Source organism: Phascolarctos cinereus, unplaced genomic scaffold (assembly GCF_003287225.1).
Source record: "Phascolarctos cinereus isolate Bilbo 61053 unplaced genomic scaffold, phaCin_HiC Scaffold_3;HRSCAF=262, whole genome shotgun sequence".
Taxonomy (NCBI): domain Eukaryota; kingdom Metazoa; phylum Chordata; class Mammalia; order Diprotodontia; family Phascolarctidae; genus Phascolarctos; species Phascolarctos cinereus.
In genome coordinates this window covers 155,799,970-155,824,812 of record NW_027555736.1, presented here as the reverse complement: position 1 = coordinate 155,824,812, position 24,843 = coordinate 155,799,970, and the positions used below count along the sequence as shown (strand labels likewise).

The 24,843-nt window shown below is 41.2% G+C and overlaps 1 protein-coding gene across 4 annotated transcripts in view; it reads left to right on the top strand.

Moving 5' to 3' along the window:
* Positions 1 to 408: 408 nt before the first annotated feature.
* MYZAP (myocardial zonula adherens protein) overlaps positions 409 to 24,843 on the top strand; it is a 99,959-nt gene continuing 75,524 nt past the window's right edge. For 2 of the 4 annotated variants that reach the window (XM_020981707.2, XM_020981736.2), the window contains exons 1-2: positions 410 to 818; positions 17,415 to 17,501. In XM_020981707.2, the coding sequence (XP_020837366.1) occupies positions 744 to 818; positions 17,415 to 17,501 (162 nt within the window). In that variant the 5' untranslated portion in view covers positions 410 to 743. Of the gene's footprint in view, positions 819 to 17,414; positions 17,502 to 24,843 lie in introns of all 4 variants that reach the window. The other 2 variants (XM_020981727.2, XM_020981718.2) reach the window with 2 other exon arrangements.

The window sequence follows — 24,843 nt, the reverse complement described above, 5'->3', positions numbered from 1 at the left end:
GTATGATAGTTATGTTTGTGTTTTCTCCTTTTACTATTAGTCCAGGGGGCTTGCTGTATATTATCTAAACTACCTATTTTCCTCAATACCAAGAACTGTGCTCTGCGCACAACAGGAGCATAACAAACGTTTGTTGAATGATTTAATGTTGTGCCAGAAGCAGTTCCTATCTCCAGTGCTAGAAAGGGGGTCTCAGAGGGCTCCCTCTCCCAGCTGTGTTAAGGTGTCTGCAGAGGAAGAAGAGTCCTTTGCACTGGCCTAGAGGAAGCGATTCAGCCTTTCCTTACCCAAACTCGGACTGACCGCCCTTGCACAGAAACACCGAGTCAGAGCCAAAAAGAGAAAATGCTGCCGGACAGGTCGGACGAGCTGGGAGTTCGCTTCTTCCGCTCGGAGGTGCGCTCCCTCCCTGTCTACCCGCCCACTCCTCCACCCGGGCGCCCTGCGACCACAGCTGGCCACACAGCTGGCTTGGCGCGGCCTCGGGGGGAGTGGGTAGGGGGCTAGTCTGGGCGTTCCCTCAAGACCCGGCGGGCTGCGGACACTCCCCCGGGGTAGCTTGGGAGAGGAGGAGCGGGAACAGTGACGAGGGCCGAGGGAGGAGGCAAGGAGGACGAAAGAGGGAGGGCAGATAGACAGACCGGCAGACAGACTGCCAACCTGGGGCCTGGGGAGCGTTATTCGAACCCGAAAGACACTCCTGCTTCGCTCCCGCCTTCCGCGCACCGCGGCACAGCTGGAGGATGCTGCGCTACAGCTCTGCGGTCACCCTGCTTTCGGGCAACGGGGCCGCTTCCTCTGGGAGTCCAGGCAAGAGGGTGAGTAGTAGCAGGAGGAGAGGGAGCGAGCGAGCCCCACTGCTCTCCGCCTTTCTCCTCAGTAGTCCAGTCTAAAGGCGCTCGGCTCCCCGCTCCTGGGTAGGTAAGCCCTTGCTCCCAGGAGCGCGCAAGCCGTGGGCCAAAGAATCGTTCAAGTTTCTGCCCACTTCCAGTTCGAGACCCCCTGCCTTCGCTTCACCCAGCCAAGCCCAGCCCCTTCACAAGCCCACCTGCTCTCAACTCTGCAAACCACCCAGACCTAAGAGGCCCCAGGAAAGGGGAAAAGGACCTGGTATTTAACAGGGTGCTCACTGATTCTTCTCTTGCTCACCTTCCTCTCTCTTGCCGCCCTGACCATCTTAAGCCTAGGATGAGGGGATGGCATCTAATTAAGAAAAAAGTGTGACCTTTTAAATCACTTTAGTTGGCCTAGGATCCAAAGGTAAAGCTATACAGAAAATGCCTCTTTGTTTTGTCCATTGATTGAACTAAAAGGACAGTGTATTTTTATTGTAGTGTCAGTTGACCTTTAATACTTTTTCTAGAGCTGCCTTTAAAAAGGGAGATGTAGGGGAAGGGGAAAAGGCCCCTTCTATGTAACTATGGCCCTTATTTTAAAATAACTCCTTTATATAGTGCTTAACAAAATGGAGAAAAGCCCGTCTGGGAGCCAGCTGATTCTATTTCCTCTGACTTCACTTAGTGGAAGTCGCCGTTTTTCCTTCTGAGTTACTTAAAAAACCCAGTGATACTATGTGGATTCTTATAGTTCTGAGCTTTGGGTACCATCTCCACAAGGCATGTAAAGAAACCGTTTTTATGTACCTTGAAATAATGTATGTAAATCAGATTCCTAAAGTATCACTTAAGTGGCAGCTGCTATTATTATTTTCAAAACTGAGTGTTTCCTGTTTTCCTGAGAGCTTTCCTCCATATTAGAGAAATTAATTTAGAAATTAGAGTCTTTTAATATTTAGTGATAATGTTAATCGTTAGAAGTCAAAACTGCACCCTTCCCTCCAAAAAAAGTCATCTGTCTAGTGATTTTTTATCTCATCGTAATATATGTACGTTTTTATCTGTACATGCATGTGTATGTACCTATATGGTAGAGGCCATCATTGGTCACATATTTATATTATTACTATTACTCAGTCAATAAACATTTATTAAGGGTCTACTATGTGCCAGGCACTGTGCTAAGTGCTGGGGATACAAAAAGAGGCATAAGGCTGTCCTTACCCTCAAGGAGTTTACAATCTAATAGATTACTACCAAATTACCACCCAAACCAGAACTACCTTAGGATAGTTTGGTATTTTCTGCTTGCTCTGAAGTTTTTACTCTTTTAGGTATGTCTGTTTTAATTTTCATACCACCAGAAAGACATTAATGGCATTCAATGCCTTGAGCCCTTTAAAGTTCTTTTTCTGGGGGTGGGGTTTGAGTAGGGCACTTGTTGACATCTTACCTAATTTTTCCTCTTGCTTTTGAAATCCAGCTAGACACATAGATCAAAAGGACTTTATCTGATTTTTAACTTCAAAATCCAGGATCTCAATTTGGGCCATTAAGGCTTTCGATAATAATGGTCTTTATACAAAGATATGTGTTCATTCAACTTTGGGGAGATCTTTGTTAATGAGGACACAATTAAGACAGTGGAATAATTAAGCTTCACAAAGGCTAGTCTAGAGCACAAAACTATGGGGTAGATAGAAATGTGACCAGCAACTGATCAACTTCCTCAAATGCTCACTCTCCTCAGTAACCAGAACAATTCTCTAGTAAATAAATGAGCTTATGTTCTTAGTGTGGTATGACAGAAATATCCTTAAGAAAGGCCTTGCCTTTGCAGTTAAATAGCATTCACATCTTTGGTCACTTTGAATACTGCTAGAATCACATAGTTTTGGTGGCTTCCAACTCTCCCAATGAATACAGCTCCTAGTTTTGTGGTCACCTGGAAAGAAGACATCTCAACTCTCCAGTTATTTTCCCTCTTCCAAGGCTGCCAGCTCTAATTACGAATTTCTCATGCCTCAACTTGAAAAGGTGCCATTTATGAGTGGGAAAAGGACACTGGATATACCATTAGTCACTTTATTAAGTATTGGAATGGTTAAGTTGAAGAAAGAAACATTTTGTTTACCTGAAGGGGAACAAAGACAATTTTTTTTTGTTTCAGCTTTATAGATCAGATCGCTGAAAAAGCAACTTTACTTGGAGGTTTGTCAGTGCTGACTGCTTCCCTTTGTGATACTGGATAAGAAGTGAAACTGGGACAATACAATGTTACTAGCAGGTGGAATTATGGTTTTTAATCAAAAGCAGCATGTCAAACATGACAAGGGGAGGTAGGGAAGACACCATGTTTTGATAGTATGGAAACTCAAGCAGAATAGAAATAGTTGTTAACAGCTAATGGGGAGTCATGAATTTTCTGAATCAGGTACCAAAAAATGATGTATCCAACCTGGGTTATTGTTGGGATTTCATTTGTTTGATGACTGTCACTTAGAAACTGTGATTGCCTCTTAACTGAAGTTGTGCCTAAAGAAATAAGGAGTAATTTCTGTCAGCCCAAAATCGGAGATGGGAGAGGCATAGAAATGTGCCAAGCAGCAGAGATTGTGAAACAAAAACGTCTGCCTCCAAACCAGTTGTGCACTAAAAATAGGTTTATCTACAGCAATAGCAGGAAGATAATTGGAAAGACTTGGAAGGAAAACATAACCAGAAAAAAACCCTGAATGATAACCTTGGTGGATGAGGGAAATCAAACATTTTGAAATTTCTTTGACTTTCAAAGGAATGTTTAGAATACTATTTCAAGGATGATCCCTTGAAAGTAAGGCAGACATTTTCTCCCTCAAGAAAAAGGCTTTGTGTGTTTGTGAACTGCATGTGTCCCAGACTGCAACCAAATATGTTCTGTTATTCTGTTGTGTAGAGTGGTGACTAATGGAGTAGGCTGAATCTTTGCTCTAACACCAGAACTTATTTATAGCCACAGGTGACTTGATTGCTAGCTGACAACTGACTCCTAAGAGATATTTACAAAAGGGGGGAATGTTCAACCTAAGGTGAAAAGAATTAGGCATCTCCTCTCTTCCTCTTCCACTACTTTCTTTATGTTGGACTAGTTTCCCCTGCAAAGAACCAAAATTAACTGGGTAGTCATCACTTCCTTGTTTTTGTGTCAATATCCTAAGTCAAACCTGAGTCTGATCATAGACTCATAGCCTTAGGATCGGATGAGCTTTAGAAATATCTTTCTCAGCTGTCAGCCACACTACTGGGTCCAAACAAGTGTTTGTCTTCATTTTACTTTCCCAATAAATATATAGAACCATGGAAATGGGAGAATTTTTGAATTGAAGAGACATTAGAAGAAATGAATAAATGAATGAATGATTGGGATGAATAAACTTATCCACCATTTACTAGTTTGCCAAGCACTGTGTCAAATGCTATGGATACAAATACGAAAGCAAGGATAATCCCTGGCCTCAAGGAACATATAATCTAAAAGGGATGGGGGAAGAAGCAGAGGGGAAGAGAATAAATACTTATATACTATGTTTCAAGTACCATGCTAAGCATTTTTAAACAAATGTTATCTCCAAAACATGGGGGAGTAATCACTAGGGAGGAGCGCTTTGGTGTACAAAATTACAGGGATGGTGAGTAGGGATATAGGTGAATAGACTGATACCACCCATCCAAAAACTATGGTAGTGTTGAATTATTGATCATGATTCATGATTCCAGAGCCGGAATGGCAGGGAAAGTACTTGAGTTGGCATAGTGGATAGGTTGTAGAAGAGAAAGCTGGAGAATGAGGGCTTTCCTGAAACAGTGGTTGGTGGGGCAGTCACCCATCAGGATTGCCAGGCTCGAGGGTCCCTCCTAGACCAGCTACTGAGCAACAACTATTTGTTCTTGGACTATCAGTGTACTTTTAAGACACAGCCTGGTACAGCAAATATAGTCCTTGATGCCAGGCAGTAGAGGAGGAGTGCTAAAAACAATGTCGAGACCTTGAAGCTATCTTTACTGATCTTAGGAAAATGTCTTTAATAATATGAGTCACCTTTAGTTCTACAAGCTACTAAGGAAGTTCGACTTCTTTAAATTCACCAGAGTACTAAGGTTACTCCATGGTTCATTGTATCTAAGTTGATGACTGTCCCTCTTTGTTCTCAGTGAGCTCAATAAATCATTCCATCAGTAAAAATTGATTAAAGTCTTACTATGTGCCGAGCACTGTTTTAAATCCTAGGGATGCAAATAAACACTTTCAAAGAGCTTACGTTCTATTTAAGGAGACAACAAGCAAAGAACTAGGTATTTACAAGCTACACACAGTAAGAGGAAGGCAATCTGAGAAGGAAGACATTAGAAGCTGGAGGGGAAGGGGAGAGACCAGGAAAGGCCTCTTGCAGATCAGCTTTGACCTGAGACGAAGTCAAGCAAACTAAGAGGGGGAGGTGAAGGAGCTGAGCATTTTAGGCGTAGGGGACAGCTAGTGCAAAGGCACAGGGAGGGGATGGAAGGTTGTGTTCAAGGAACAGCAAGTAAGCCAGCATGGCTGAATCATACTGTGGGTGGAGGGAAGAAAAGTATAAGAAGACAGAAAAGGTAGGAAGGGGCTAGGTGCTAAAAGTCAGAGTATTTTGTATTTGATCATGGAGGGAATGAAGAGCCATTTGAGGTCATTGAACAGGAATAGGGAGCAGACACTGTCAGAGCTATGCTTTAGGAAAATTGTCATGGCTGCAAAGTCAAAGGTAGATTGGAGTGAGGGAGAGAACTAAGGTATGGGTTAAGAAGGCAGTAGTCTAGGCCAAAGCCGATGAGGACTTGAACTAGATTTTGACTGTATGAGTAGAGAGGAGACATATGTCTTGTCAAAAGGGCAATATTTGGCAAGGGATTGCATATGTGGGGTGAGTGCGAATTATGTAACAATCCAATTTGTCAGTCTGTGTTAGACTTAAGAGGATCACAGGCTTTAGAAATGGAAGGGAATCCAGAATAATCCTCTCATTTTACAAATGGGGATATTAATGCTCAGAGAGGTTAGGTGTCTTGTCCAAAGCCTCAGATGTAGTAGATAAGACTTGAACCCAAGTCCTCTGACTCCAAGTCCACATCTCCTTCCCCTCAACTGTTAATTGGGGCCTGGAAGTTGGTATCAGTATGCATCAGTTCAATCATTAAATTCTTACAAATGGTGCAAGGTGCAAAGATGGATAGGACAAGGTCCATGATCTTGAAGGGTTTACTAAGAAACTTTGAATTGTTTAGGCAGCAGAAATCATCACAAGTTATGGATGTAGTCATAGAGGAACCCAGGCCCATCCCTTGGAGTAGGGGAGAAGGGTATAGATCTCAGGGTAAAATCACATTGTATTCTTTCCTACCGATCCTTAAAAGACAAGATATAGGTGAAATGAGGTTAAAATAAAAATTTAGGGCAGCTGAAAAGACAGGAAAGAGATCACAAAAGGGCCACTTGAGAATAGGGTTCATATTTCACCTATTTGGCTTGGTGATGGTATGCTGCACAGTCTGCTTGTACAGCTATGAATCTTGGGGCTTACTGAGAATCAATTGGTAGGAGTCACTTTCTTCTTCTCCTGAAGAGCTGCTGTCTTGAGTGACTGCCTAGTCTTAGCAGCCATAGGGTCCCCCAGAACAATGGCCAGGGATAGGTAGTGCATGCTGATAACTGCTCCATGTATATGCATAAGAAGGAGTCTGTATAAGCAGTCAATAATTAGTCAATAAACATTTATTAAGCACCTACCACGTCAAGCACTTTTTCAAGCACTGGGGAGACAAAGAAAGGTAAAAATCTCAGCTCTCATGGAACTAGCTCACATTAATAGAGGAGACAGTATGTAAACAACTATGTCCAAACAAGCTATATACAGAATAATTGGAAATTATCAACAGAGGGATGGTGCTAGAATTAAGGGGGATCCTGTAAAAGGTGGGATTTTAGCTGGGACTCAAAGGAAGCCAGGTGGTGAATATTAGAAAGGAGAGAATTCCAGAAATGGGAGCCAGATGGTAAAAATTCCCAGAATCAAAGATGAAGGGTCTTGTTTGAGGAATAATGAGGAGATGAGTATCATTGGCTTTCAGAGTATATGAGGTGTGTGTATGTAGGCATGTAAGAAGAACAGAAGAGGCAGCTAAGTAGAGCAGTGTATCGATAGAGTACTGGCCCTGGAGTCTGAAGAACCTGAGTTCAAATCTGGCCTCAGACACATAACACTCACTCGCTGTGTGACTCTGGGCAAGTCACTTAATCCCAATTGCCTCACAAAAAAAAAAAAACTAACAAAAAGAAGAATAGAAAGAGGGGGACAGGTTATGAGGGACTTTGAATGCCAGAGGATTTTACATTTGATAAGTATAGTAGCAGTTTATTGTAGATTGGACCTAAAGACCCAACTTAGTACAGGCATTTGACTATACTAGACAAACTTTATCTCCATCCAAAGGCAGGCACCAGCAATTCAACCAGCAAACTGTATTCTAGATTGGTTAGGAAGTCATCCTAATTCCAGGCACTGAGATGATAAAAATTACCCAGTATAAGCAAGGGGAGTGTATGTGTATTATATATACACACATACATACATACATATATACACACATGTGCACATACATATATGTAGGCAGATGTGTGTGTGTGTGTGTGTGTGTATACACACACACACACACACACACACACACATATTTAGTTAGCTAGTAAGCACATAGTTTTCAAACACAGGGCAGGATCCATGATGAAAGACTGGACCCAATACCAGTTGCATTAGACAGACAGATTATGTCAGCCTGAGGGTTGCTTGGGCAATAGTCAAGACATTATTTATGTGTCTTGAGAAATGTCTGTTTTACCTTTTACAACCTTGCTTTTCTGACCCTTCCCTGCCTCTATTCTGTGACCTTGTTTACCTGCTCTTGTCATTAGGCCCATTGCCCTCAGAATGGGTATCTTAGGGGGCATTGCAGGGTCCAGCCAAAGCCTTACTACAAGGCATCCCAGAATTCTGTTGCTATATAGTCCAGTGAGGTTGGAATTGATAAAGAAATAGAAAAACAAGACAATGAAGCCAGTTTCCTCCCTGAAAGACCTTCCGGAAAGCAATGTGCCTAAATGTCATCAAATTCCAAAGCCTGTAGAAAGAGGTAGAATCTGTTCTGTATGAATTAATTCCAACAAGCATTTTAGAAACTGCTAGCTGTAGTTGCAAGGATGAATGAGGCCTGATCTTTGCCCTCACAAGCTCCTAGAGTCTGCTTTAAAACCTAGATCTTCTATAGATGACATCTCCACGCTGTCCAGAGAGTTTCTTTAATGTCATTTCGGACTCGTACTCATAGTAATAGAGGATTCCCCTGTAGTAAAGTGCTGGAAATACCAGGTGACCAGTACTAGGGACTGTATACCTCAAATGTAGAAATTGGAAGATGGCCAAAGACCCCAATACTTTGTATTATGGAATTGATGTGGTGTAACCACTAGCAACAGGCCTCAGGTAGAGTTAATTAGTAGTCATCTACCTGAAGCAATATGCGAGGTATTAGGGAAGCTTCCAGATGTCCCAAAATGTCTGCCTCACCCAAGTGCCATAATGTCTGATATTTCACCACTAGAAATTAATTCCTTAGGGTTAGCCATTGTTCTTTCTCTTCCAACCTCTTTAAGAGTGTAGATATCTTGAGCTTTTATGTGGTAATTAGAGAGGGAGGACATGAGCTTAGTCACACTAAAAAGTTCTAGTGACTTAATCAATCATAGGATACTTCCAGAACCTGAAGAAACTAGGGCTATGAGAGTAACACATTCCCAGGGCTGAAGGGGATATGGAAAAGGGAAATTGGTAGTTAAAAGTATTTTATAAAAAGTCATTTGATCCTCACAACAACCCTGTGAGGTATGTGGTATCCCCATTTCACAGACCAGGAAACTGAAACTTGAAGAGAAATTAGATAGAAGAAAGGTGAAGTGAGGCACTCATTCAATAAAAATGTCACCCACTTCACGATTTTGTCTAGGGCCAGGCCTGAGAAGAAGGAAGGCCCTTGTTTTTATCAGGGTTTTAAAATGGGATGGGGCCTGGGAACTCATTTATAAATCTGTGATCTCTTGTCAGCATCAGCACTCCAAAAGGGCAGATCACAAACCACCTTCTCATCCCAGACAATTTTTGTTCACATTGTACCATAAACATTCCATTGTACCTGTGAGTCTTTTAGGAAAGCATTTATTAAACACTTACATAGTGCCAGCCACTCTGGTAAGGACTGGAGATAAAAATAAGAGGCAGAAACAGTCCTTAAAGTCAGCTCCAGGCATTTTCTCTGTCCCCTAGGCCTGGACTGCTCTCTCTCCTTTACTCTGGACTCCTCACCTTTCTGACTTCTTTCTAAGTTCCTACTAAAATCCCATCTTCTAAAGGAAGCCTTCACCATCCCTTCATCATCCTGGCACCTTTCCTTTGTTAATTATTTCCTATATATCCTGCATATAGCTTGCTTTGTATGTATTGCTTGTATATTGTCTCCCCATTAGATTGTAAACGACTTGAGGGCAGGGATTGTCTTTTGCCTTTTTTTTGTATCCCCTGGCACTTAGCAGGGTGCCTGGCACATAGCAGGTACTTAATAAATATTTATTGATTGATTGCTTTGAATTTAGGTGACAATTTGTATATAAAAAGATATATAAAAAAGATATAGGCAAGGTACTTTGCCTTTCTTTGTATCCTCAGGCCTAGCAATTAGGAAGTCCCTAAAAAATGGTTGTTGTTGACTTGTCTCATTGAAAAAGGTTAGCAGTTTAGGGGAGAAGGAGGACATAGGAGAAACCTGCAGATGAAGTCTGAGCTGAGACTTAAAGGAATTCAGGGATTCTAAGAAGATAAGGTGAGGAGAAAAGTATTTCAGGCATATGAGGGACAGCCACTGAAAATCCTCTGAGATAAGTGATGGAGTATCATTTCAGAAAGAACATTACATCTGGAGTGAGGGAAGTCTTGGATTTGAATTCCAGCTCAGACACTTACAAGTTGCATGACCTTGGGCAAATCATTTAACTTCTGATGAATCTCAGTTTCCTCCACCATAAGATGGGAATAATATTTGCCATACATGCCTCATAGGGTTGTTTAAGGAAAGTGACTTGTTAACCTTCATGTACTATGTGAATGAGTTATTATTTTAGTATTTCATAAGGTTAATGAAACACTGCGATTGGCCATAGTTTGCTACATGATGAATTGCCCTTTCCCAGGTACGTGTGTCCTTGATACAGTCATAAATATCCATCAGTGAAATTCAACTTGGAAAAATAATGCATAGGACTCAGTTTAAACAACCAGAAAGCCAGCCTTTTGAGTAGCCGTTAGGAATGGAGTGGGCCATTCTGGAGTAGTTTTCAGAGACAGTAAGCCTAAGAGCAGAGGTTCAGATGGCAACAAACCCTTTGGAATGGCTGTGCATCCACAATTTTTGTGAGTTTGCATGAGTGAAGAAGAGTGCTCTTGGGATTTAACTCTTCCGCCACACCCACACGGTAGAGCAGGTTTTCAAAACAGATGACAGTGATAGTCCCCTCACAAATGCTTCTTTGAGAGGAAAAGAGGAAGAGGAAGAGGCAGGGATCCGTGTGTGAACTAGCTGACCTTGCTATTCAGTTACAATATGGATTACTTTGAAGAAACCGTAAATGCTGCTGGTGAATTTTCAAACCCGTCTGGGTAAATTCTGCTGACTTTACTTTCCTCTGTTTTCTCTGATTGTCTTCCTCACTCCTCCTCCCTTTTTTCCCTTAGTGCTTGTTTTTCTTGCAAAGGCAAGTGCTTTTGACGTGTCTCAATCACCAAAATGCACAAAATGATTACCATTCACATAATAACCCATAGAACTCCAACCTGAGAAATCAGACTTTGACCTTTTTTTTTAATCCATATTGCCCAGTAATAAAGTCCCAAGGGGAATCATTTAGCCCCTTTTTTTGCCTGAGTCAGAGGCCATGACATAGCAGTGGGTTTCATTGTGAATGAGGGATGTGTGCCTTCTGATAGGTTCGGCCGAGTTTAATTTTAGGTCGATCTTGGCTACTCCTTTTAGGTGTTTTATTTGGAGGTAGCAAGGTGTGGTATTGTTGTTCAGTTGTCTAGTCACATCCAACTCTTGGTGATCCTGTGGACCATAGCATGCCAATGCTGTACATGGGCATTTCTTGGCAAAGATACTGGAGCAGTTTGCCATTTCCTTCTCCAGTGGATTAAGGCAAACAGAGGTTAAATGACTTTCTCAGGGTTACGTAGCTAGTAAGGGTCAGAGGCTAGATTTGAACTTAGGTCTTGAGCTTAGGTACCTTAACTACTTAGCCCCCTAGCTGCCTCCAGTGTGGCACTAGATTTGGGCATTGGATTTGGAATCAGAGGATGTTTTACTTCACCTCTCTGGGACTCAGTTTCCTAATCTTCAAAATGACTAAAAGATCTGTAAGATCCTTTCCATATGGTATGAATCCTGTAGTGCCATGAGGCAATGTTTTGGGGAATATCTCACATTGTATCTCTATTATGAATTGTACAGTCATAGAATTTCAGAAGTAGGTGAGTACTTAGAGATCCAACCATCTAGTTTTACAGATGAGGAAACGTATAGCTGAACAAGTACTGAATTTTGAGTCAGAAGACCTGGAGGTTACTCCCTTAATTGGAACTACTGTTTTCATATCCTGGTTCTATCACCTTATAACCATATGTGTTGGGGCCACTTCTGCTGTCTGGGGCTCAATTTGCTCAACTGTAAAATGAGGGGGATTGGACCAGATGATCTAAATCATTTCTTCCAGCTCTAAATGATATCATCCTGTAAATCTGAAGTGACTTGTCCAGGGTCATGCAATTTAATAGTAGCAGAGCCCAGAATAGAACCCAGGACTCCTGATGTTCAGGTCCGTGCTTTTCTACCAGGTCATGTGCTGCATATTAGTCAATTTTCCTTTTGTATTCACCCTACTAATTCAGCACCTTCCACTTCCTAAATCCTTTGGAAGTAACATAAATCATAGAAAGTCAGTTTTACCTTTGCAAAATTGATTGTATCAAGCCCCTTTTCTCCACTCACAATGCAGTCCCTCAAATTTGTCTATCATCTCTCATCTGGATTATCACAATGGCCTATTAACTCTTTAGTGTTTCTCTCACTAAGCAATCTTTCACATGGCAGCCAAAATGACCTTTCTAAGGCATAGGTCTGACCATGATTTCTGTTTAAAAGCCTTCAGGGGATCCTTATTGCCTCCAAATATAAGTTCTTTAGACTGATGATTAAAGCCCTTTGCCAGATGAGGTAATGAAAAAATCCCAGACTTGGGGGGTTGCCAATTCAAAGGCCACGAAATGTATGGTGGAGTGTTATATGTGAAAGAACATTCCAATTGGAGTCAAGAAAGTCTTGGGTTTGAATTCTGGCTCTGATACAAGTTCTGTGACCTTGGGCAAGTCATTTAACTTCTGAGTGTATCAGGGTTTGTTAACCTGGGGTCTGTGAGCTTGGAAAAAAAGGGAAAGCTGTATTTCACGATCATTGGTTTCCTTTGTAATCATATGTATCTTATTTTATATACTTAAAAACATTCTGAAAAGAAGTCCAAAGGCTTCAACCAGATTGCCAGAGGAGTCTGTAGCACAAAAAGGGTTAAGAACCCTTGCCTTTGACAATCGGGCTTCTTTTACATTACTCTCCTTTGCCATACAACTGGACCCTTGCAATTCCTTGAACTTTCAGTATCGTGCCTTCCACTTCCATGTGTTCACTTGGTATTTCTTATGCCTGCAGTGTACTTCCTCCCCATTTCTGATGGTCAAATCCTTGCTGGGTCTGATACTGCCTCCTCAAGATGTTGCAGTTGTTAGTGTTATTTCTACCTTCAGATTTTCTTAGAATATTTTGGGTCTCAACCTTTGCTCTGATGACACTCTCTTATATTATTTCTGTGTGCATGTTGCATTTCCCTACCTCCTTGAGGGCAAAGACTCCTTAAAAATTTTTTTTTCCAATTACATGTAAACTTTTTAACATTTGTTTTTTAAAATTTTGAGTTCCAAATTCTAATCCTCCCTCCTTGCCCTTCCCCACTGAGAAGGCAAGCAATTTGCTTTGGCATATACACGTATATTCATGCAAAACATATTTCCACATTAGTCATGTTGTGAAAGAAAACAGACCAAAAATAAAAATAAAAAAACAAGAAAAATGAAGTTTAAAAAGTATGCTTCTATCTGCCTGAAGACTTTATCATCAAAAAAAATTCCCAGCCTGAAAATGTTGCCTTGAACATGGAATATGCTTAATGTGTTTGTTGAGTGTTGTTGAATGATGACATAGGTGGGATCTGGCATGATCTTAGCATGGTGTAGCATGATCTTAGCATGGTATAGTAGATAAAGTTCTGGACTTGGAGTCAGATAGACCTGGGGTCGAATCTTCCTTCTGATGCTTGTGATCACACAACTGGTGAGTGAGGCTCTTAACCTCTCTGATTCTCAATTTTCTCATCTGTAATATGGTGATAATACTAGATATGACTACTTTATTGGTAGTTGTTAGTCAATAGTAAATGTAAAGTGCTTTGCAATATTCAAATGTTAGTTATTACTCTCTGCCATGTTTTCAGGCACCACGTAACAGCAGCTCCAGTGAGACTAGAGAGAAGTCAGTCTGTAATTCTTTAGCCATAGTAGCCCTTGGGGAAGGCCAGGAGATTGTTGTCCTGTGTTCTTGGATATGGTAGTAATTGGGGTCATAAAATGCTCAGAGAGATAAGACTTTCACCTGAGCCTGTTCTTACTCTATAGAAAACTTTCCCACAGGGAAATTCTTATATTAGTTTTTCAAAGAAGAAAATTAGGACATATGGTTTAACAAAGACATTCCTTTTGAAATGCTTTGTTAAAGGTACATTAAAAAATTTTTTTTACTAATTTATTTTGATTTATCAACAATCACTTCCACAAGCTTTTGAGTTTTAAATTTTCCCCCCTCCCCCCCACCTCCCTTCCCAAGATGGCACCCAATCTGATATAGGCTTTACATATACATTCCTATTAAACATATTTTCACATTAGTGATGTTGTAAGGAAGAATTAGAACCAATAGGAGGACCCACCAGAAAGAGGAAACAAAACACAACAGAAGAAAAAAATAGCAAATAGTATATTTCAATCTGCATTCAAACTCCATAGTTCTCTCTTTGGATGTGGATAGCATTTTCCGTAAAGATACACTTTTACCAGGCTTGGTGGTACATGCTTGTAATCCCTGCTGCTTGGGGAGTCTAAGACTATTAGATTCCATGAATTGTGGGAGTTCTGAGCTGTAGGAGGGCTGAAGCTGATTTCATGTCTATACTATCTGGTACCAATGTGGTAAGTGCCCTGGAGCAGAGGGCCAGAAGGCTACTAAAGGAGGGGTGAACCAGTCCAGGTCAGGAAAATGGAGCAGGTCAAAAGTTTTGGTGTACATCATAATGAGGTCAAGCCTATGTATTTCTAGCCTTGGTGAGTTGGGGCCAGGTAGGTAGCACAATGGATGGAACATCAGGCTTGGAGTCAGGAAGATCTGAGTTCGAATCCAGTGTCAGACACTTACTAGCTGTGTGACCCTGAGCAAGTCACTTAACCCCTTTTGGCCTCAGTTTAGTGGGGACACATTGGAGAAGGAAATGGCAAATCACCCCACTATCTTTGCCAAGAAAGCTCCATGGACACTGGGGACGTTTAGAGTTGGACACAACTGAACGACTGAACAGCAGTAACTGACAATTACTGACTATATGACCATTGGCCTATCACTTGGTCTTGGTGACCTTTAAAGGGCTATATAACTAGACATTATTGTTACTTGTTCATTACAGTTGCAAAACATTTCCCTCGCTGGCTGGCTGTGGTGGTCTTCTCCCCATTTACTCAGTCTAAGTTCCTTCTATGAGGATCTTACTTTGGTTTGACATCAAAATAGGGATTTTGTCTGTGGCAAACTATACATTACCTGGAATTGGTAGACAATGCTCTGGCTCTTTCTCATAAGGATGAAGTAGATACTATATTAGCTAGTTTGCCCTTGTGAAGATACTCTGGAAAAGATGAGATGAGGATAGGTTGATTTCATTTGGGTCTGGGGGGAGTTAGTAAGAAGTAGGTGTGGCAGCTGGAAAATGGCATGGGATAGAGAATATGTGGGTAGAGGAGAGTATGTCCAGGTAAAATTGAGAGGGGGTAGTGAAAGAATAGGTAGGAATCCATGCCATGCTCTTGAGAGGACAGGGTAATGAGATCTTCTAGGGTGGAGGTAGAGAGGAAAAGAGGGTGGGGGAAGGACCCTTGAGGGGGTGAAGGTACTGCAGCTAAAGAGAGTCTAGGTCAGTCTTATTGATGTCCAGACCCAGTCAGAATTAGAATACCTAGGTGGGGGGGGGCAATAAATTGTATTTGTCTATTCAGGGGGAGTTATGCTTTGGTATTTGTAAAGATCCCAGGAATGTGTTGGATAAACCAGAACTGTTGGGAGTCAGGAGAGTAAATTCTCTCCAAAGTGACCTGGATTAGATGCTATTTCTAATTGTTCAGTCAATTTTTTTTTGTCATTTCTGTCTCTTCCTGACCCCATTTGGGGTTTTCTTGGCAAAGATACTGGACTGGTTTGCCATTTCCTTGTCCGGCTCATTTTACAGAGGAGGAAACTGAGGCAAACAGGGTTAAGTAACTTTCTCAGGGTCACACAGCTAGTAAGTGTCTGAGGCTAGATTTGTATTCAGGGAAGATGAGTCTTCCTGACTCCAGGTCTGGCAGCTCAATCCACTGCACCACCTCGATGCTCTGCTATTTCCAATTAGGCAAGGAGAAAGTGATAGAGCATTGGACTGTTCTTTTTTTGGACGATAGCTCTTGAAATAAGCTTTTACAGCTTTAGTGTTGTTCCAGGCTATGGGGATCTGGAAGTTCAGGAATCTTAAAGATTTTTTTCCGGATACTCTAATTCTACAGAAAAAATGACAGTGTGTTGAACTGTACATTTGAACTGTGGAACACGGTGAATGCTTTCAGGCTGCAGGTCCCTCCTCAGGGGAGAGACCAGTACACATCTGTATTATGGCTCAGATACACCTGTTGAAGCTGTAAATACAGCTCATACAGGTGTGTTTCAGGTGGTAGAATCTGTATCAGCCTTGAATGTGGAACCCTTCTTCCCTGTACTCTGTAGGCACTCACCTGTATGGGTAAGGTGAACTTGGTCACAACCTAAGGGGCAGTGATGTCAGGCAACAGCCATGAGGAAGATGATGATAACAGCTAATATTTCTCTAATGATTTCAAGGTCAGAAAACACTTTTTCTGTCACAACACTGAGGAAGGTGCTATTTTCTACTGCAAGTATTATCTCCATTTTGTGGAGGAGGAAACTGCAGCTCAGACAGATGAAAGGACTTGCCCACAGTCACACAGCTTAGCCCAAGACTCTTCTGGCTCCAAATCTAGGGCTCTTTTGACATTTGTACCTGGTATAAATTGCCTCACTTCATGGTATAAATGTTAAGAAAATAATAAAATGAACTAACCTGCGTTTTAATTAAAATACAGTCATAACCATTAATCTGCTCTTAGTTCTATTTATCTGCCAGTCTTCAGCATTCTAAGCTGAATCACCCTGCAAGCCCCACTGTCCTGGGCCCTCTTTTCTTCACACCCCCTCCCTAGGTGATATCATCAGTTCCCACGGGTTCAATTACCTCCACGTAGATGACTCCCAGATCCAGGGGCCTGGTCTCTCCTGAGCTCTAGTCCTATGTTAACAATTGTCTTTTGGAGATTTGGAACTGGATGTATTGCAGGAACCTCGATTCAACATATCCAAAATGGATTTTGTTGCCTCCTCCCTTGAGACCCTCCCGTCTTCTGAACTTTTGGTTTGGTTCCCCCTCAGCTCTCCGCTCTCCCACACCCAGTCAGTTTTTTACAAGTCTACCACCACAACATCTGTTGAATCTATTCTCATCTCTTACAGTTATCCCATTCTCTCTAATATGGTGACCACTCTAGTTCAGTCACTTGTTTTTCACCTGGACTAGTGCCATAGCCTCGTAATATATCTCTCTTCCTTAAGTCTCTCCCCATGTCTCCTTCAATCCATCCTCCACACAGCTGCCAAAATAATGCTGAAAGCCCAGGTTTGAGTATGTCACTGACATACAGTAGGCACATAATGTTTGATGACTGATTGAGAAAAAGCTTCCTATCAATTCAGACTGTCCAAAAGCAGGACAGCATGCTCCGAGAGGTCATAGGTTACCCATCGCTGAAGGTCTGCTAGAGGTTTCTGTTTAGATATTGGTTGGATTACAGAACACCTGCCCTTCCAACTCCCTTATCTATGGATTCTAAAGTCTCTTCCAACTTTAAAGTTCATCTATTATTTTAGGCCACTAGGATCTGTACTCTGATAACACGCCTACCATTAATGCCAGCTCTATATGTGTATGTGTCTCTTGCTTAGGCCAACATCTGCAGATTACGATTAACGGTGCCCCCTGACTGCCCAGTTCCTGAGCAAGGCGAAAGAAAAGAGGAAAGAAAGGAACAAGTAAGTAGATCTGGCACCTGAACTCTATCAAGTGAATGGTAACCGGACTTACTTTAAAACAACTACAAACACCAAATGACCCTTATGCTTCTTAGCTCTGCTGGTGGAGGCCTGCTTTTTCCTTGAAAGGCTATTCACTGGAATTGAACGTCAGGAGCTCAGTTAATAAAAAGTACCATCATCCCTCCCTGATCTCATTTCACATCTCCCCAGAAAACATACCTTTCCTCCCTGTCCAGGGCTGCCTTCCTTTCCTCTCTCCACCCCCTTCTCCTGTTTCTTCATGAACACTGTTGAGCTATGTTACCTCTGAAGCCTTTGGGGATACTGACTTTCTAGCAGGAGGCACTCTGAGGAAAGGTCCCTCTCCAGCTGAGAGGTGTCACTCACGAGAATCAAAATGCAGCATTGTTTGCAGGTACTGCAATGTTGCCAAGCCTTTCTTTGCCACAGACATGGTAGACTAGACTCTAATTACTCAGCCAGCCTCAACTCTCCCTCTGTTGGAAGGAATTTTCATTGACGTCACAATAGTGTAGATATCTTGGGTTCTGTTTAAGGCAACTGAAAAGGTGGGTGATAAGGTATAGGCTTAGAGAAGTAAAGAAAAGGAAGGGAGTATGGGAATGGACCTCTGAAAAGCAGGTTGGGCAAAGTCCCATGATGCCAAGCCCCCAGGCAATAACCAAGGGCACACTTGCTCCCTCTGTACTCTAGAAAAGTACAGAAAGTATATGTTATTCCCAGGTTACCAGGCAACTACAGTGTTGACCTCTAGATTAGCCTGGCTTTAGAAGATAGGGACCTAAGAATGTTCTCTCGAGATTCCATAACAACTTAGGAACACATGGTGTAGTAGAGAGAACTTGGCCCAGAGTCACAGGACCTGAGGTCCCAACTTTGCCACTTACTAGCTGTGTAAGGTTGGGTATGGTTTTGGATAAGTCACTTAACCATTCTGAGCCTCACTGCCCTCACCTATTCACCCAAAAAATAGCGATGGTACTTGCATTGTCTACCTCCAGGGATTATTGTGAGGGTCAAACGAAAAAATATGAATGATAGTTCTGTAACTACAAGATATCACATAGTAGTAGCTCACGCTCACATAGTGCAGAAAGGTTTACAGCACACTTTCCTCACAACCTTGGGGGTACGGGTGAGGCAAGTATTATTTAAACCCATTTTACAGGTGGGGATATAAGGCATAAAAGGCTAAGTTATTTGCCAGGGGTCACTATAGCTAGTAAGTTTTGGAACTTAAATCCTCTCTATTTGAACTCCTATGGTTTAACTGAAACCAGTGCTCTTTCCATCATCATATCTTGCTGCCTCTCTATTAATCTATCATCACCATTGTTATAAAACAGTTTGCCAAAATGCTAGCTTTTCTGTCATGTGTGGATAACATGACACACCAAAAAAGGACAGTGACATTATAGATTAATATCCATGAAAGACAAGCAAGCAAAATAAAGAAAAGAATCTTTCATAAACTGTTAATATATCATACTGTGCATTTTAACCAAGTAGAACTAAATGAAAAATGGCTTTGCTTTTTGTCTCCTTCTGATTTCATCTGAAATTCTGTTTAAGGCAAATGAAAAGGTGGGTGATAAGGTGTAGACTTAGAGAAGTAAAGAAAAGGAAGGGAATAGGGGAATAGGCCTCTGAAAAGGAGGTTGGGCAAAGTTGTAGTCAATGTGTATACTTTTCTCATTCTATGACCTCCTTTCACATAGCTTTCCATGATTCCTTGTATTTGTCATTTCAGTACACTGATATACCTTTAATATTAAGGGTGGCATAGAGGATAGAAAACTGTCCTTGGAGCCAGAATACCTGGGTTCAAGTTTCACCTCTGATACCCACTGGCTATGTGACCCTCAACCTCTCAGTACTCTAAGTAACTCTATAAGATTGTAAGCTTCAGACAGTGCCAACCTGCAACAATAAAGAAATTTCCTCACCAGTGACTCTCTTTAACACTGCAAAGGTCCTTATCTTTAATATACCTTAATTTATTTAGCTATTTTCCAATTATTGAGCAAATTCTTCCATCCTTCCTTCCCTCCCTCCTTCCTTCTGTCCCTCCCTCCTTCCTTCCCTCCCTCCTTCCTTCCCTCCCTCCTTCCCTCCCTCCCTCCTTCCCTCCCTCCCTCCCTCCTCCCTCCTCTCCTTCCTTCCTTCCTTCCTTCCTTCCTTCCTTCCTTCCTTCCTTCCTTCCTTCCTTCCTTCCTTCCTTCCTTCCTTCCTTCCTTCCTTCCTTCCTTCCTTCCTTCCTTTTTCTTTCTTTCTATTACAAATAGAACTGCTATGAATGTACTTTTTACAAACAGGTATTCCTAGAGACAAGAGACCCTTGGTTCTCTTCTCACAAATGCTACTGCAGTATAAAAAGTCACCACTGCCTTGACTAGCATCAGAATTGAGCCCAAGAGAGCCACCTTAGCTTAAGTTATAACTTTGTAGCCTCCTGACTGAGCAAGGAAGGACTAAGAAGATTGCTAGGACTGAACATGAGTCCAGGATAAGTACAGTAGGACAGCAAATGAGAAGGTACTAACTTCACAGGATTTTGCGCTGATAATGTACAGGGCTATGTAAAGGGGTGGGAGTGGCAGAAATAGGTGTATTAGAGCTCCACATTGAGACAAAAGACAAAACAACCTAGTCTGGCAGTGTCTCATTGGCAGCAGCAACTGAGACTGGCTGAACAATTTCTTCCAATTACTTATAGACATCCAGATATACTGGGCTTTTCTGTGGGATCATTAGCTTTCTAGTCAACAGAGAAGCATGTCTCCCTAGACTAGAATGGACAGGTCCCGAAGGAGCCACATTTACTCACATGAACAGATAGTAGAGGGAAAAATATCAACATAACAGAAAAGGATGTTTCTGATCTGCTTGGTCTCAAAAGTCTTCTTCTAAAGGAGACACCCACTAATATCTTGCATTATTAGTGAGGAGACATGTAAGTAGTCAGATTGCCAGCTGCAAACCCTTATTACTTTTCATCTTTGAAGGCTATAAGCTCTGTTAATACAGTTTTCTGCTGTGTGTATCCTGGTGATTTTCCTTTCTCCACCCTCCTCTCCTTTTCCCCCATGAACGCTGTCTGTGTACACAATTCAGCCTTCTCATCTTGTTTTGACATCTCCCTTTTTCTTGTCCCCTCCTTCCCTGCCTATGTGACATCTGCTTTGGAGGCAAGGTAAGCAAGTTAGCAATTTATTATCCACAGTGAGTTACTCACAACATAGCAACGACAGTGAACTACTCATAAACAAAAGTAATCGTAGCTTACTCAGCCTAGGACAAGTATCTCTTCAGCTAGGTTCCTGTTGGATAAGGCACTGGATTGGAAGCCATACTTTGTGGTCTTGGCCAAATTTCCTAATCTTTGCCAGCTTATTTGGTCTCTTCCATACCTTACTTGGTGTCTAAGGTGCTCAGTTAGTGTTTGATGAGCACTATTTTAGCTTGCTTACAGAGTGCTTTCTAAATTGTCCCCAGTCAGACAAATGACCCATGAATTGGCCATTTTTTAAAATGCCGTGTCTTATTTGTGGAGTCAAGTTTGAAAATACCCCCCCCATGTGTGTATTGGGGATGATAATTGCATTCAGTCACTGGAAAATGGAAAAGTAAGAGCGCATGGAAAGGGCAGTACTTTCATTCAATAGTAAAAACCTATGAGGAAGAAGTCATAACCAATAGCATTTTATATTTCTCTTTGCTTTAATAATAATGGATGAATCAGAACTTTCTGCCCTCCTGACTCTGACATTGCTGTTTATTTAACATCATAGGCTGTTACCAAGTAAACAGTTGTGCCCGTCGTAATCTGGTTTCTATGTTGTAGCTGAGTGGGCTGATCCAATAAAATGAACTGATAAAATAAATGCGAGGGAGATGCAATTACTCTATAGTATATATATATATATATATATATATATATGTGTGTGTGTGTGTGTGTGTATATATGTATATATATGTATGTATATATGTATATGTATATATATGCACACATTATATATGCATATACTATACATATAATATACGCACACACACATATATACACATATATATATATATCTGTGAATGAATGAATGAATGAATTAAAAAATTTATTAGGTGCTTGTCATATACAAAGCGCTATGAAGTTGCCTGGCACGTAGTAGGTCCTTAATAAATGTTTATTCACTGACTAGACTTGAAGGAAAACAGTCCACTTTGGGGAAAGGTTTATCCCTTGTTTCACAAGGATTGCTAGTGCCATGTGCAATGCCTAGAAGATCCTTGCCTCCCTCTCTTAGTAGTAAGAGCCCACCTTCAAATAGCTCCAGCAGCTTATATTCTCATGGACATACTCCTGTTTGAACATAGTAAGTAATTAGTAAATGCTTTATAGTTCACTCATTCATTCATTCATTCATTCATTCATTCATTCATTCATTCATGTCTCTGACTCCTAGAATGCTTCCTGAGAGCTGCCTAGTGGACCACTTCAGAGAAGGGGAAATTTGTACAATAACTACTTGGGAAAGGGGCTGAGAAGGGCAAAGGGGACCATCTGCTTCATGAAGGAGAGTGTATCATAATCACTTTGCCCAGAAGTTAAAAGAAATCAAGATAAGGTCACCAGGGTCCAGGTTCATTTGGGAGCTTCTCCACCAAGTTGGGAAAATACTGTTTGGATATTTAAATTTTGTCAATCAAATTATCTATGAGTTTTTAAGTTCTTTACTCAGTGCTATGGTCTGTTTTTTTAAATATAGAGATAACAGTCCTTGAGTCTTAATCTAGGTCTTATTTTCTTTTTTTTCTTTCCCCAGATTTTTCAGGCCTAAGCTATTAGATTTGCTCATATAAGATCTTACTACTTCTTTCAGAAATCTTTCAAGGAAACTTGTGTGTTTTGAAAGGGAAACATTGTAGGGGAAGGAGTTATTTTCATTTTTATATAATTAGGCCACTGAAAATAAGTGTAAGATTTTTTCTCTGCTACAACTGTTTTCTTCTGGGCTTTATAAAAAATTAGCTTCACTAATCAAGCACTTCTGACAGACTTGTGAATGTATATTTCAGGGAATATCCAGAAATTACATGGATTTCAGCCAGGCCAAAAGTCAGATTCCAAGATTTAGAGTTGGAAGATAACATGGAAACCATCTAGTCCTACTACCTTATCTTACAGATGAGGCAACTGAGTCCTAAAAAAGTTAAGCAGCTTCCCAGATCACACAAATAATAATTAGCGAAACTGAGATTGGGGAGGCAGCATGGTATAGAGGGAAATGCATTGCACATGGAGTCAAAGGACCTTGGTTCAAATCCCAGGCCCTCTGATCTGACCTTGGATAAGTCTCTTAACTTCTTTAAGTCTTATTTTTCTCATTTGTAAAATAAGGGTATTGGATTAGATGACTTCTAAGGTCCTTAGATGGCTTAGTGGATAGAGTGTTGGACTGGAGTCAAGAAAACTTGAATTCAAGTCCGGCCTCAGACACTTACTAGCTGTGTGACATTGGGCAAGTCACTTAACTTCTATTTGTCTTGGAAACAGCCATGTGGCTCAGTGGCTAGAACACTAAGCCTGGAGTCAAGAAGACCTGAGTTAAAATCTGACTTCAGACACTTACTAGCTGCATGACCCTGGGCAAGTCACCTAACCCTGTTTGCCTCAGTTTCCTCCTCTGTAAAATGAGCTGGAGAAGGAAATGGCAAACCACTCCAGGATATTTGCCAAGAAAACCCCATATAGGGCATGAAGAGTTGGACATGACTAGATGACTGAACAACAAGATCCCTTCTGGCTGTAAGTCTATGAGCACATAATCCTTTAAATCCACATCATAGGCTCTTGCCAATACACCAAGGCTGCCTTGTTTACTTCTCTAAGGCAAGAGAGATGCCTTTTTATACCTGTTCCTTACATAACCTGCTTTGGGAGCTATGAAATACCTCCTTTCCTGTGACATTCATCATAGGCACAGGAGACAAAACAGTGTCAAGTGTGAATAATGACCTGAAACTAGTCATTTGCTAATGCTGACAACAGGTCAGAGCACATTCTTGAAAAGCAGATGCTTTGCGCACAAGATACATGCGATGTACTGTAACATTCAGTACATAGCAATTCTCAAAGTAAGAGGCACAGTCACTGGGGTGGGGACTGAAGTGGGGGGTGGCTAACCCACCATTCTGTCCTATGTTTGTCTGCAGTGAGTTGCCACAGTCTTCCTCTGCCAGCTCATGTTGATTACTGTCTTAGAATATTAGTGCCGGAAGAGAGCCCTTAGTGGTCACCTATTTCAACTTGATTTTAGAGGTGAGATCCAGAGATGCCAAGCAATTTCTTTAAGATCACACGGTTATAGAGGCAGTACCCAGGCTAGAACCCAAAGTGCCTGACCCCTAATCTAATCTATACTGCTCTTAATTCAATTTAGCTCAGTTCAGTCCAATCCAATTCAATAAGCATTTTATTGGGACTGACTATATATGTGAAGCGCCTTGGCAGGGACTGTGGATTCAAAGATTAACAAATGGAATCAGTTCCTACCACACGGCACTTGCATTGGCCTGGAGTGACTTTTATGAGATAAGGTAATGATACTTTTTACCTCAGTCCTTCAAAAGAGAACTGCAACTTTGTTGGTGTGTGTACTTTCTCCATCTATCTAGATTGCATTTTCCTCCTAGGCTAGTTTATAGGAGCAGGATTTCAAGCTGGAAGAAAATTTAGAGGCCATTTAGCTCAGCATCTCTTTTTTAAAACATTTTAAAATAATTTTATTGATATAGTTTGTTTATATCACCTACATTTTACTCCCCATTCACCTTAACCATGGAGCCATCTTTGTAATAAAAAATAAAAAGAGGAAAAATACAATGAAACTTTCAGCAAAACTAAATAATACATCAAGAAAGTCTGATGTTGCATGCCATTGTCCACACCCATTGGCTCATGCCTCTGCAAAGGAGCAGAGGGAAATTCCTTCTCATATCTTTTCTTTAGGGCCAAACTTGATCATTATAATTTTCTAGCATTCAATTTTGATTTTTTTTGGATTATTTCCTTCATTTATAGTGTTGTTATGTATATTGTTTTCCTGATTCTGCTTACTTCATTTTCCATCAGTTCACATAAGTCTTCTAATGCTTCTTCGTATTTATCATGTTTATTTGTTACAGCACAGTATTATTCCATTATATTAGTTCGTTTAGCTGTTCCCCGATTGATGGATTTTTACCTTGTTTCTAGTACTTTGCTACTGTACAAAGTGCTGCCACATTTTGGTGTATAGAGAGAGCCTCCCAGTGAATATCTAAA